Here is a 14172-nt window from a genome sequence, read left to right as displayed (position 1 = left end):
AACACACATAGATATATATTCTGTGCATATCTTTATATGCTTGTTCATAAGCACAAGTGTGCCTGTGCACATGGATGCCAGCAAGGGTTCCAATGAGCACACGGGAGGGGGAGGGGGATCTCAGTGCACAAGGTGATTCATTAAAGGCAAAGGAAAATTGGCCTCCTGTGCAACACCACACACACACACACACACACACACACACACACACACACACAAATTAAGTTTTTTTTTTTTTTAAAAAAAAAACCATTCCCACTTCCTCTTTAAAGCTCCCTCACTGAGCTGGGTTAGGCTGGGTTAGGCTGGGCTAGGCTGGGCTAATAATTCCCTAATGTAAACTTGGAACATCCTTAAATGGTGAAAGCCTCTGAAGACAGGAAAAGAAAAAAGAAAAAGATGAAGTTGCTTTTAAAAGACACAAGGGACGGACAGTGAGCGTGGCAGTGTGAACTCATGCAGCCTCTGTGGATGTGGGGCTCTGGAGATGCCAGATGCTTCGGGGGTTGGGGTCCAGCTGACTGACAAAGTTCAAGGTGGCCCTGGGAAACCTGTATCCCTGGAGGGGCAAGGTCTCAGCCCTTTGTTGTCCTTTGGGAACAAGGCTGTCCTTCCTGGCTTAGCCTTTGTATCTGCCTAAGAGAAGTCACTGTGAAAAGCTCCTGTTCACACACAGCAGTTGGGTCACCTGCCTGCTGCTGACCTGGCTTCCCGGAACATCTCCTCACTCACATATCCCATGGGACAGACTCGTAGGGAGGTGCCCACAGAGTATTCAAGTGTGTTCTTTACTCAGGCCTTGACCCTGGCTTCTCCGCCCAGTGAGAATTAGCAGCGACTAGCGATTGCTGAGAACGGCTACAGGCTCTCCACTTAGGCCTCTCAACAAGGCTGGCAGTAACTGCTGTGTAGATTCCCAGCAAGTCTGGCTCTTTATTGACTTGGACATGCCCCCAGTGAAGCCTCTGAATGAGGCAGCCATGCATTCCCAGCAGTAGGCTGAGCCTTAGGCTGGTTGATGTCCCGAGGGCTTAAGCCAATCCAGGACATCAGAAAACCTCCCGGCCAAATCCTTTCGTTGGAAGGCTGAAGCTGATGAGAAGTTCAGGCCCCCATGGCTTTTTACAGAACATTCCTGGGAGTAACTGCCTTTCCCTCCCATCACCTATTCTTGTCCCTTGATCCTGTCTGACCCGCCTCTCCTAGCTGGGCTGACCACACATCTCAACTGCTGTGTGCAGTTTGGACAAAGCTTCCTGGCTGGCCTTTCTTTAGTCCTTCCCAGCTCTGCCTTCACTGAACCCCACCTGGGAGATGTTAGGGGGAGTTGAAGTGACCGTTGATTCTTTATAAAGAAGCCTCAGGACCAGGGACTGGACCACCCCTCTGTGTGTAGTAGGTAGAGACAGAGGGCCGGGGGGGGGGGTAAGGTGGGAGGGGGGAACAGATCTTAAAATAAAATGTTGGGCAAAGGAGTCCCAGGGTATCCTCTTAAGAAGGGCCCCTGGACGCTTTTTCTTCCAAGTTTATGGGGCAGATGCATGGTCTAGCAGGAAGGTATACATTCAGAGGAAAGTGGTATTCTGAACATACAGCCTTCTCCCTGTGAGGCTAGGTGGGCTGAACTTCCTATCCGAGGCACTGCCCCCCAACCTGTTTCCTTTCTCTTAGCATTGGGCAGGTAGATCAGAAGGAAACAGTCAAGGCTTTATCCTTGCATCTCTGATTTCCTGCATCCCTTAGTGTGGAGCCAGCACCTTGGGTGTCCATTCCCCAGTTGTTACCTCTCCTTATGGGCATTCAGGGAACTGAATCCAAGCAACAGGAGGCTCAGTTATGTGGCTTTCTCTCCCAACCCTTAGGCCCTCTTCCTCGAATTCACAATTATTAAAAAAAAAAAAAAGTTTTGCAGGAACAAGGAAGTTGCTAAGTGGATTCTTACCATTTGATTTTTCTTTTTTCTCCAACTGCCCTCAAAAAGCCAAATGCTTGGTGGAGAAGTTAAACTCTTGGAGGGTGCTGAGGCAGGGCAGAGGGGTGACAAAGCCATGGGACACCTGCCGGGAAGAGCCAAGAGCCAGAGACAGCAGGCAGGCTTTGCCTCTGAGTGCACCCATCCTTTTTGCAGAGGGGCAAGGATCGCAATCCCAGGGATCCAGCACAAGTGTGAGAGGTGAAACCGGCTGGATGCTTCTCTAGAAGCCTCCTGATCCCTCAGCCCCACCTGCCTTATGGCTCCCTCTCTCCAGGGCCCCAAGCCCCTATGTCCTCAGTAGAAATGAGACTATCTGGTCTCCAGCCCTCTACACCGCAAAACAGACAGACGCCAAGGATGTGAAGCCGTTGCAGGTCACATGCATCCAAATCCTCCTGTGGGTTTCTTCTCCCTCTGCCTGTCCTCCAACCCGGCTTTGCTGGCCCTGGAATCTCTGGAAAAATAAACTTGGGAGGTGAAAAGTTGAGTCGATGTCTTGGTGGGGTCTTCTTGTGTGTTTTCTGGCAGGCGTTTTGGGAAGTGGCAAAGGAGGATTTTGGTGTCTTTTTTTTTTTTTTTTTCTTCCCCTATTCTTTCTCCTTTTTTGATGTCAAACAAAGGATGAGAACCCAGCTATGGGTGCCCTGGAGCCGGGGGCAAGGCTGCTAGGGGGACGATAAAGGGTGCTCTGCTGACTTGGAGGGTTCGGGGGGTTTTGGGGCGTTGGAGTCCGGCTGGCCTTGGGCCGGAAAAGGCTGCCTTGCTGGGTGCTGTTGCTGTTGGGGACAGTGACGTGGTCAGGTTCACCGGAATCGCTCTCTGTGTAGCTGTAGGCCTGGGCCCGAGAGATGCCTTTCTGTTGGCGCCGCCAAGAGTTGTAATATGTGGGGTCACTGATGTAATGGTTGACGAAGGAATGGGCTTTCTGAGTGTTCGTGTCCACTTCATACTCGCTGTCACTCCCCTAGGAGGAGAGAATCGGGGTATTAGTGAGGTCAGGGCTCAAAGGTGTGGAACATTCTGGCTCCTTCTCTGCTCTGCCTTTTTCAGGACTAGATCTCAACCCCTCACTACCACAATGTCTGTAGGCATTTTATCTAAGCTCCGCCCCCACAGTTACTTGGCAACGGCCAGGTATGCCTGACTCACTATTAAAGGGGTTGCTTGCCCCCTCAGCTCTCTCTTGCTCTTGCCTTCTTGCTCCCGCTCTGTCCCCTCGCCCCTTCCCCCCCCAACCCTCCCCCCCCCCCCGCTTTTGTCTGCCTCTGCTACCCTCTCAAATCCCCTCCCCACGCCCTGAATACACTCTACTCTATACTATACTATCCTGTGGCTGGTCCCTCAGCATGGGCCCAGAAGGGATGCCTCAGCGTGGTCCCGCAGAGGCACCCTCTTCCCCCATACCTTACTACACCTCCTTCCCTCTTCACCTTTCATAAACACAACAGTGTCCCTTCACATCGCCTTCCCTCTTTCCTCAGGGAGAGCCAGTATGAGGTGACAGCCAATGTGTTGCCAGAGCATGAAGGTAAGTCTTTTTCTCTTTGCCATACTATGGCTTCACTCATGCCAGGCAAGCGTTCTACTACTGAGCTACGCTGTACCCCGCTTTCTAGTTTTTTTTTTTTCATTTTGAGACAGAGTTTCCTTAAACTGGCCTTGAATTTACTATACTGGCCTTCATCTTGTAATTCTTCCTGCTTTTAGCTTCATGATAGGTAGGATTTCAAACCCATAGGACTGAGCCAGACCTACCCAGTCAAATTTTAACCTTTACTCTTCCCAGTTAAAATAAAATCTACTCAACATAAAGCCAACCATTTAAAAGTAAGCAATCAGCTGGGCAGTGGTGGCGCACGCCTTTAATCCCAGCACTTGGGAGGCAGAGGCAGGCAGATTTCTGAGCTCGAGGCCAGCCTGGTCTACAGAGTGAGTTCCAGGACAGCCAGGGCTACACGGAGAAACCCTGCCTCGAAAAAAACAAATAAATAAATAAATAAATAAGAACAATCCAGCACTGTTCAGTCTGTGTGTGACCCTGAACCATTAAGTCTCCCCCCCCCCATACACCCACACATCTATTTTCTGTCTTCAGGAACAACCTGTTCCAATTCTCCACCCAAAGGGGTGCACATCATACCCTTTCTGTCTAGCGTCTTCTTTTTGTTTGTTGATTTTTGAGACAAGAGCTCATTTACCAGCCTGACGGCCTGTGACATACTATATACAGCCCAGGCTGCTCTCAAGGGTGTGACAACCCTCATGCGTGCTTCAGCCTCCCGAGTTCTTGGAATTACAGATGCCATACCCATCTGTGTCTGGTGTCCTTGACTTAGCACTTTGGTGACAAGATGCTATCTAAAAAAAAAAAAATTTTTTTTTTTGTTTTTTTTTTTTTAGATTTATTTAGTGTGTATGGATGTGTTGTGTACCGTGTGTGTACTTGGTCTCAGGAGGTCAAAAGAGGGCAGTGGACGCCCAGAAATTGGAGTTATTGGAGCCACCCTGTGGGTCTTGAGAATTAAACCAGGACCTTAGCAAGAACAAGTGCTCTTAACCACGGAGCCATCTCTCTAGCTCCCAAATGCATTCTAACCCGGATCTGTACTCTGTGACAAGGGATAAAGTTTGAGAGAAAGACTTGGGAAGCCTTAGGCAGTGAAAAGTGCAGATGCTCACCCACATATGATTCAGGATACGAGCAAGCCAGTTAGGAAACCATCATGGAAATAACATCTCCCACCATCCCCAAGAACCTGAGTTCCGGTCTCAGCCCCCACGTTGTGCAATTCACAATAGCCTGTAAACCCAGTTCCAAGGACTCTGGTACCCTCTTTAGGCTTTTCTGGGCTCCTAGATGCATTGTACTTGAATCACAGAATCTCATGCACACATGAAACTTTTTTTTTTTTTTTAATGCTAACAAAAGCTCCAAATTCTCCTATGATGACTTTGGAGGCCCTCCTGCCCCCATGAGTGTAACATATTCAGTTATTCTAAACTCTGTTGTGACATTCTGCAGTTCTAGGCGCATGCTTCTTCTGCAGGAGACAAGTCAATCTGAATTGTAAACTCTGAATTGTGGAGCTAAAATTACCGCTCATCCCTCCCCCACCCCAAGCTTCCAGCCATGTTTTGAGAAGTGGTAAGATAACAGACCGAGACTCTGGGGAACAGAGCAACTTGGATGGAGAAAGGCATACTTAGTGACATGCAGCCCAGAGCTTGCCACCAAGGCTGCCTGGCTGCTACCCAGCTAATGCCTCGCCTTCTTCACCCCTGCCCACCACTGTCCCTAGCTGGCCAATTCACCCTTTATATGAACTTAAGGAAAACATGTTTGTCAAGGAGAGAGCTGGCAACAAAACCCAGCTTGACCAACACCAGTAAGTTTGGGGTGATCCACTGTGTCCTGTTTGATATCTGAAGCAACTGGAAGTGACTTTGTTCCCAGGACTGAGCCACAGAAGACGGGATACACAACATGTTCTAGGGACAAAGCCTTCTGTGGCTTCTAGACCCTCACGAGAGGCAATGCTATGGTGACTTCTCAGGCAGGCGCTCCTGGGGAGGCAGGAGCTGCTGACTTGGCATTTCTGTAATTAGCTCTTACACCTCTGTACTGCGGTTGTGAATTCACTATGTGAATGCTAAGGCTGCCTCGGTATGCATGTTGCCAGGGTACTCATGCTTTGGGAACACTGTGTTTGTGAGTACTGATGCTGCATGGGTACTGGTGCTAAGTGAGTACTGATGTTGTGGGAGTACTCCTGCTGCATTATGGGTACTGGTGCTAAGTGAGTACTGAACATGGGTACTGGTGCTAAGTGAGTACTGATGTTGTGGGAGTACTCCTGCTGCATCATGGGTACTGGTACTAAGTGAATACTAATGTTGTGGGAGTACTCCTGCTGCATCATGGGTACTGGTGCTAAGTGAGTACTGATGTTGTGCGAGTACTCCTGCTGCATCATGGGTACTGGTGCTAAGTGAGTACTGATGTTGTGGAGTACTCCTGCTGCATCATGGGTACTGGTGCTAAGTGAATACTAATGTTGTGGGAGTATTCCTGCTGCATCATGGGTACTGGTGCTAAGTGAATACTAATGTTGTGGGAGTACTACTCCTACATCATGGGTACTGGTGCTATGTGAGTACTGAACATGGGTACTGGTGCTAAGTGAGTACTGATGTTGTGGGAGTACTGCTGCATCATGGGTACTGGTGCTAAGTGAGTACTGATGTTGTGGGAGTACTCCTGCTGCATCATGGGTACTGATGCTAAGTGAGTACTGATGTTGTGGGAATACTCCTGCTGCATCATGGGTACTGGTGCTAAGTGAGTACTGAGGTTTTGGGAGTGCTCCTGCTGCATCATGGGTACTAGTGCTAAGTGAGTACTGAGGTTTTGGGAGTGCTCCTGCTGCATCATGGGTACTGGTGCTATGTAAGTACTAATGCTTCATGGGTACTGTCAGTGAATGAGTGCTCACGCCGTGTGACTCAGCACTGATTCTGTGAATACTAAGGGGCCTGTGTGAGCACTAACGTTGCCTGGGTACCAGTACCATGTAAGTACTTATTCTGTGTGAGTACTGATGCTATGTGAAAGAGGGAGCCGATGCCCAGTGAGTACTACTGGTGTGCAGGTACTGGTACTATGTACTGACTGAGTGCTGATGCTGAATGCGGAGACAGAGGGTTTGCTGGGACGCAGGTCTGGTGGGGTTTTAGTTCAGCTCTACTTGATTTTCTGATGTCCACCCTGGCACTTAATCTGCACTTACTCTGGAGCTCCTGGAGGAGAATGAGAGCCCTACCCTGCCACCCAGGGAGACAAATATTCCTCAGCCATTGGCTAACTTACTTCCCCTCCTTCCCATCCCACCCTTCCTCTTCACCTTCCTGCAGTCTCAGCTTCTCCCCCTTGCAGACTCCAAGTAACTGTCTTCCCCAGGAGGGTAGAGCCCACAATGGACAGCCCCTCCAGTCAATTAGCCTGGGGTTCAAGGCAGCACAATGAGAGCCACTTTTGTGTGTGTGTGTGTGTGTGTGTGTGTGTGTGTCTGCCCAGCTGCCTACCCAGAACAAAAGACATAGACAGGAGGGGTCCATATGCAGAGGCCAGGCTAATACCCTGAGGCCGGAGGCTGGGGGTGATGGTGATGGTCGTGGCAGTAATGGGTGTATGCTTGTGGTGTGGTGGGTGGGAAGGTTGTCTCTCTTCTGGAAGGGTCTGGGGTGTGTGTGTAGAGAACCAGGTTAGACCTTTCTACTAGCATCCTGTCTTAGAGTTTGCCAGCATCTCCAAGGCATCTAGAACTTTGGCTAGCCCTAGGCTTACAAATTTGGGAGGAGTCCCGGATTATGGTGTGCCACTTTTACAATGTATGAGCCTCTGGGGTCAGAGGTGGCAGGCTTTCAGCCTTGGTGGACTGGTCTGCAAAATGGTAGCTATTACGCAAAAAAGGAGCTGAAGTGTCAGGAGTAGAATAAATGGTATTATTAAGGAGAAAGGCTGGGGCAGGGACAGAGTTTCAGTGGGAGGACTCAGAGCCCCCTTGGGAGAGATCACAAGGGTCCAGGAATTAGAGATTGCCTCAGTGATGTCACTAGAATGGGACAGCCTCCCGTGCTAGCCAACTGTGGGCGGGGTCTGGTTTGGGGATGGGGTGAGTCCTCTCTGGTTCTTCCAGGCCCAAATTTGAAAGCCCATTTATCTATACCACCTCAGACCAGCAGCTGCTATCTCATGAACACCTACTGGATGCCTGGCCCTCTGGGACAGCAGCCCTGACAGATGGGAAGGCTGGAAGGGGGGGTGGGGGTGCTCAGGAGGTGGGGTCTGAGCTCTTGACTAGTCCCTCCTCCAGCTCCCCTGGGGTCTAGGAAGAAGGGGGGGCGGGGAAATCTTTGCCTCAGACTAACAGGGCAGTTCCCGCCTCCACCTCCCTGAACATCTGTTTCTTTTCAGGGTGGGGGAGGGGTGAGAAGAAAGACTGTGAGGGGAGCCAGGGGCTCCAATTGTAGCTTTCAGCCCTCTCTCAGTAACTGAATGCTGCGTCCCAGGAGCAGGCAAGCACAAAGGGGGCTTTCAGGGACCATCCTGCCAGGCCATCAAGCGTCTGCTTCAGTTCCCTGGGCTCTTAACAGCTCCTCAAAGCCCACTCAATCAGCAATTACTCAGTCACAGGAGCGGGAGGGCAGACGACAGGACAGGCTGGGGGACAGGAGTGGGGGAGGAACACAGAAGGAAGGCCAATTCTAGAGAAAAAGCTGAAATCCCAAAGAGAAGAAAAAGCCCTTGGCTTGTTTGCTTATTTACTACAGGCTGGGAAAGGTGCTGGACGAGGGCCTCAGGGCGTGTAAGAGACGGGTTTGAGATCTGGGACTAGGTAGGTGGTGTGTGTGTGTGTGTGTGTGTGTGTGTGTGTGTGTATCCCTGTTCTTATTTCGAGGACTTCAGAGAGATAGAGACCCCCCCCCACATCTGGGGTCCCAGGGGATCTGTCCTGCCTGGCCACATTCTGGACACAGTGCTCTGGCCCTGCCCCTTGGATATGCTAACCTTTGGGGCAGAGTCGCTACCTTCTGCAGGCGCTGGGGACTGGAGTTGGAGAGGTTGCTAAGGGGTCCCTGAGAATCTTCAGAGGACACTTCACTGATGTCCCTGTGAGGGGTCATTTTCAGAACTTTGGGCTCCCCGTGTGAAAACAGCTTGAAAAATGTCAGCCGAGGCATCCTAGCTGTCTGTTTAGAATGTCTGTGGTCAAGAGCCTTCAGGGAGGTTCCTGAGAAAGGTTTGGGATGGGCGCTGTCTCCGGAATCATCAGGACAGACTGAGTCCCGGTAACCTGCTCTTCTGAGCTCTGTAACCAAGAGCTTAATGTTGACCATCTCTGAGTATCTGAATCCCCCAGTGCCTTATGGGACATCAACTCATCACAGTGGCAGGGCTGTTGGGCTCTAAATGAGATGCATAAAGCATGAGGTTTGGCATGGATAAGGTATTGGCCAACTTCTCTGTCCTGTGGCATCTCTCTCTTTGGACTAAGGAGAGTGAGAGGCAGACAGGGCCTTAGCTCAGCCTGTTCCAGGGATGGCCCAACCTCATGGACAAGAAACAAAATGGACAAAAAGATGAGAAACCTTCAGCAGACGAGGCCTTACAGGAAGGGTATGGTGTTTCTGACTTGGACTAGCACACACCAAATAAGTACCCCCATCTTCCAGGAGCACCCCCTCCCCCTGTCACTTGCCTTTGGGTGGTGACCTTTCCCCCAAGTCTCTTCAGTGGCTCAACTTGCTCAAACAGCAGGAAACAGAATGAAATTTGGACATCCTTTTCTTCCTACAGTTAGTCTTTATGGTTCCATGATATTTGAGAATCGAGACGTGTGATTATTTATGTACAGGTAGCCCTCTCCGACAGACCATAATAGGATGTCACAAAGCATCTATTGCTTACTGTTGCAGCTAATACCATAGATGTGTCTGGTGCTAGAATTCAAACCTGGGACCCCTAAACCTACCCCTACCCCTAACCCTGTTAACATACAAGCAATGCCACTGGCTTGCTCTCAGGAACCTAGCAACTGATTATGTCATCATTTACCGCCGCCAGGTGTGCTAGGCGTGTGCTGCAGATGGAAGGACCCGCCACCCACCCCAGACTCTGCCTGCATGATCTCTTTCTCTGTCGGCTCCCACTTCCCTGTTGGCCTCTCTGCATGGCGATTTCCCTGGCCCCGTTCTTTGAGACCACTGAACCGGCCCAAGAGCTGCCTCCAATAAACCCGCTTCTATATCTTTAATTTGGCTTGAATTGGCTTATTTTGTTGGTGGAAAAAAACTATTATCTGGTACCATGCAGTATGTATGGACCAATGGCTGTTGAGTGTGTTCCCCTGAATGTGTTCCCTGAGGAAGGAAGCAGTGGATCCAAGAATAAGTTCCACAGAGATGGGAAGTCAACACTTATTCCTTCGATGTGCCTGATTTGCATAAAGTACTCTGAAAGGTATAACAGGAAGTTGGGGGGGTCTGGATTTTTGAGGTGTGTATGACCACTGTCCCCCATACCACCACCACTGTTTCTTATTGTTTTAACCTAGAAGTAATCATAATGCTGTCAGTATCTCCCAGGGATTTAGAGTGTCATGTACCCACAATTCTTAGGGCCTATCCTGATTCCTAGTCCTTAAAAAAAAAAAAGATGTGATTGGTCCCACACATTTTCTTTAAATGTTTTCACATAGATTTGATTTTTTAAAAAATGAGCTTGAAGCTGGCCAACCATGATCCCACTAGGACCTGGATATTAAAATTGGAAGACATCGGCTCTGGGCTTAGTGTTTCTTTTCCATTGAGTGTATTTGTGTGCTAAATATACATATTTTTTTCGCTGCTAAACTTGTGCTGTTATTTTGAAAATGAGTTGGAATGTAGCCAGGCTGCATTTTTAGACATTTCACCAAACAAGCCACAGACAAATTTCTTTGGGTGTGCCTTTCCTGTGCTGGGATGGGGGATACTGTCTCTAGCACCTCTTGAGGCATGGCCCTGGGTCCTTGGGAGGAGCCTCTGCCTCTAGCCCTTCCCCCACAGCCCTCTGGGGGCCTTTCTCACACTGCATCTTATCATATATGTTTATTTTACAATCAAATTGACATTTTGTTTATGACTCTCTCACAAGATAGAGACTAGACAGACTTGTATCAGTTTGGAGAATGAGATTTGGATGGCCTGACTCAGAATATAAACCAGGCTGCACATACACACTCATGCACAGGGGACCTGGGGGAGGGGACCCCTCAAAGAGGCAGTGATTCTCTCAGAGCCACTGACACTGAGGGGGAATGGTGGCCAATCCTCAGGGACCTGCATTTGTCATCTGCCTAGGACGGCCATCAGGAAGGATACATCACACTCCAGACCCTGACTGATAATCCAGACAGCTCTGGTGGGGATGTGTGCAGCAAGGGTGTCTGAGGGACAAGGTCAGCTGCTCTACCTCCAGATGTAACCCTGCAGATCCCAAGGAGCTCCTGGGTGTGTGTGTCAGAGCCATGTCTCCGTCACCTCCATGTTCTGAGAAAGGCTCAGGAAATAGGCCAGAGGCCAATTCAGGGGTAAAGTTATCATCTTGCAAGTGGGGGACTTTGTGTTCTATTCCCAGGACTAGAGAGAGATAGGGGGAGGGAGAGACAGGAAGATTTGAGAGAAGTCAGAGACAGCTTCTCCCTATGAATCTGCTGGAGCTGTCCTAAGCCTTAGGATGATGTAGAAACACAGTTCTCATGGTCAACAAGTCTAGGAGTGCAGAAGAAAGCCATCTAGAATTAGGGTCCTGAGTTCCTGGTAATTACAGAGTGGTGAAGCTGCCTGCCTGGGGTCCCTTTGGTGACACTTAAGAGCTCTGGGATGTGGCTACTTAACCAACAGCTAGGCAAGCACTTTAATGACAATATAGAATCCCACTCACACCAGTATCTTCTCAGTGTCTTCCCAGGGTCCATCTCTGAGATGCTAGGGTCCTAGTGAACCTGGAATCTGGGTTCTCTGTGGTAGTCCTAAAGCCAAATGTTTGGTTTTCAATAACACTGTTATAGCTGAAAGACCCAATTCCCACTTTGTGCCTTTTCCCGAGTCTCTGAGGAGCCAGGTACCACATGGTTCAACTTCATCTTGCTCAGTGCATGTACCATGTTATCTGCCTTGTGTGTTTGTGTGTGTGTGTGTGTGAAGGGCTACTAAAGACCCTCCCAGTCAGAGTCACTAAGAGACAGAGTGGACTCCATGGAGGTCTTAGGCATCATATCACACAGCCGAGTGCTATCTTTCACATGAACACATCCCCCACAACAGCCCTCTGGAGAGATAGGACTATCATCTGAATGTGTGTACAAAGCTGTGTGGGGGTTGGGAGGGTGTGATGTGGGTAGGAGTGTTGAGCAGGATGGGAATAATTTTAGTGTCTAGAGCGCATACTGCCTTTAGTCTGTAAAGGTGGATTTGATTATTTCTTCTTCTTCTTCTTCTTCTTCTTCTTCTTCTTCTTCTTCTTCTTCTTCTTCTTCTTCTTCTTCTTCTTCCTCTTCCTCTTCCTCTTCCTCTTCCTCTTCCTCTTCTTCTTCTTCTCCCTCCTCCTCCTCCTCTGCTTCCTCTTCCTCCTCCTTCTTCTAGAAACTCCACAAGTTATTTCAGAGGAATGATGAATGTTTGGTTCTCTTAGATGGCTTACTGTACAGAGGAGAAGACTTTTCTAGAAAGTCTCATAGGCAAGGCTTTGGGATAGGGTAGAAACAAGGTTTAGACGCAACTCTATGGGCAGGCACAGTGTAGCATCTGGCCCTGAAACTAAGGAACTATAATTCCAGGCTGTTGTACTTGAGTGAACTCCAGGATGACCTTGGATTTCCGGCTCCATCTCCCCCAGTGCCAGGATTATGGTTGTGGCTGGTGTAAATGCTGCTGAGATTGAACCATGAGTCTCCCAAATGGTAGGTAAGTACTCATCCACTGAGCTGTTGAGACTGAACCCCAGGATTCTACTATGCTAGGTAAGTACCCATCCACTGAGCTGTTGAGACTGAACCCCAGGATTCTACTATGCTAGGTAAGTACCCATCCACTGAGCTGTTGAGACTGAACCCCAGGATTCTACTATGCTAGGTAAGTACCCATCCACTGAGCTGTTGAGACTGAACCCCAGGATTCTACTATGCTAGGTAAGTACCCATCCACTGAGCTGCAAGGTTCCTCCAGGAGTCCGAGTTACTGGGAACCTGGGCAATGGAGGGGGTCTGATAACTGTAAAGGTCCACGCTCTCATGGAGGCTTCCTATGATCCAGACCCCATTCACTCTGGGGCAAACTCTGAGCAGGGCTCAGAGGTGGTGGTGGCTGACCCATAAATGACTTCTGGTTAGCTTCTCCACCCACTTTGCTCTCCCATAGTCAAGGAAGGAAAGAAAAGAGGAGGATGAGGATGAGGATGAGGATGAGGAGGATGAGGATGAGGAGGAGGAGGAGGAGGAGGAGGCTGGCTGTGTGATGGGATGCTGTTCATCCCTTCACCCACATTTGGTAGCAGCCACCACCTGTTTAGGCTTGGGTCCTCGTGCCCCTCACCTGGGAATCAGAGATCTCCGAGGGCTTCTCAGTCAGACTGCTGCTCTCAGCTGGGATGAGGTCATTGTACTTGGTGACATCTTCATCAGAGTAATGTAGGCTACCTGGACTGGGCCTGGGAGGGGACCTAGGGAGAGAAGGGAGTGAGGTTGACAGGTAGCCTCAGAGAAGTCTGGAGGAATGCGGGCCACAGCCCCTCCGCCCTGGGCTCCTCCTTGTGACCACACTGTGTCAGCCTGGGCCTTAGAGAACGGGGCAGGGGGGTGGTTAGAGGGGGAGGAGAAGTCCTTGAAAACACAGGGTAAATGGAACGTGTGTCTATGTGCTTGGGCACATACATGTATACACAAACATTACTGAGAGCAGTTCAGCTTGAATCTGGCTTGGTGAAAGTGAGATTTTTCTCATTCCCATGGGGGCATAGAACATGCAGGCCTCTATGTGTGTGTCCTATGAGTAGGAGGGGAAGGAGGACAAGGGGAGGTGGGGCTATGGGTGAAATGCCCCCTTGTTCCCTGTGGCAGGCCTAGGAGCCTGCTCAGCGGGGCTATGGCAGAGATGCCAGGCTTGGATGAGTTTAACCACAGCTTCAAATGCTTCTTTCTTTGGAAGCCTGGATTGGCGAGGGATGAGAGCCTGCCTGCTCTGCCCTCAGCCTTCCCCTCCGCCCCCTTGGAGAAGTACACATGGCTTATCCCTGCAAGAGGAGACAGAGAGAAGCTTTGTGAATTCGCTCAAAGAGGTTGCCCGCTCACCCCCACTCCCCTCCCCAGCCTGCTGCCTCCACTGAACCCTGAATGTCAATACACTGAGGCTGGAGACAGGAGTCTCTTTGGCTGTAGCCTCAACCTCCCTTGAGCTTTTGGGAGCATAAAACTGCCCAATCCTATCAGAGGAGGACTGCCCCAGGAGCATCCGTGGTCCTTGAGAATGGGCAGCCTGGTGGCTTCAGGGAAGAACATCCAGGAGAGACTGGTGTCAGAAAGAAGTCAGGAATGGCAGTTGGCTCCCACCAAAATGGCCTCTACTTTTTTCATTGCTTTGGGCTTTTGAGAAAGGACCCC

At 49.9% G+C, this 14172-nt stretch overlaps 1 protein-coding gene across 2 annotated transcripts in view; it reads right to left on the bottom strand.

The window, feature by feature from the left end:
• Positions 1 to 242: 242 nt before the first annotated feature.
• The window catches only part of Sdk2 (sidekick cell adhesion molecule 2), a 274696-nt gene continuing 260766 nt past the window's right edge, over positions 243 to 14172 (bottom strand). For both annotated transcript variants that reach the window (XM_034507500.2, XM_076935522.1), the window contains 2 exons: positions 13109 to 13235; positions 243 to 2939 (listed from right to left, as the gene is read on the bottom strand). In XM_034507500.2, the coding sequence (XP_034363391.1) occupies positions 2586 to 2939; positions 13109 to 13235 (481 nt within the window). In that variant the 3' untranslated portion in view covers positions 243 to 2585. The remainder of the gene's footprint in view (positions 2940 to 13108; positions 13236 to 14172) is intronic.

This window comes from Arvicanthis niloticus, chromosome 6 (genome assembly GCF_011762505.2).
Source record: "Arvicanthis niloticus isolate mArvNil1 chromosome 6, mArvNil1.pat.X, whole genome shotgun sequence".
Lineage (NCBI taxonomy): Eukaryota > Metazoa > Chordata > Mammalia > Rodentia > Muridae > Arvicanthis > Arvicanthis niloticus.
Note: the sequence above shows the minus strand (reverse complement) of the source record. Positions and strands in the feature narration are given on the sequence as shown.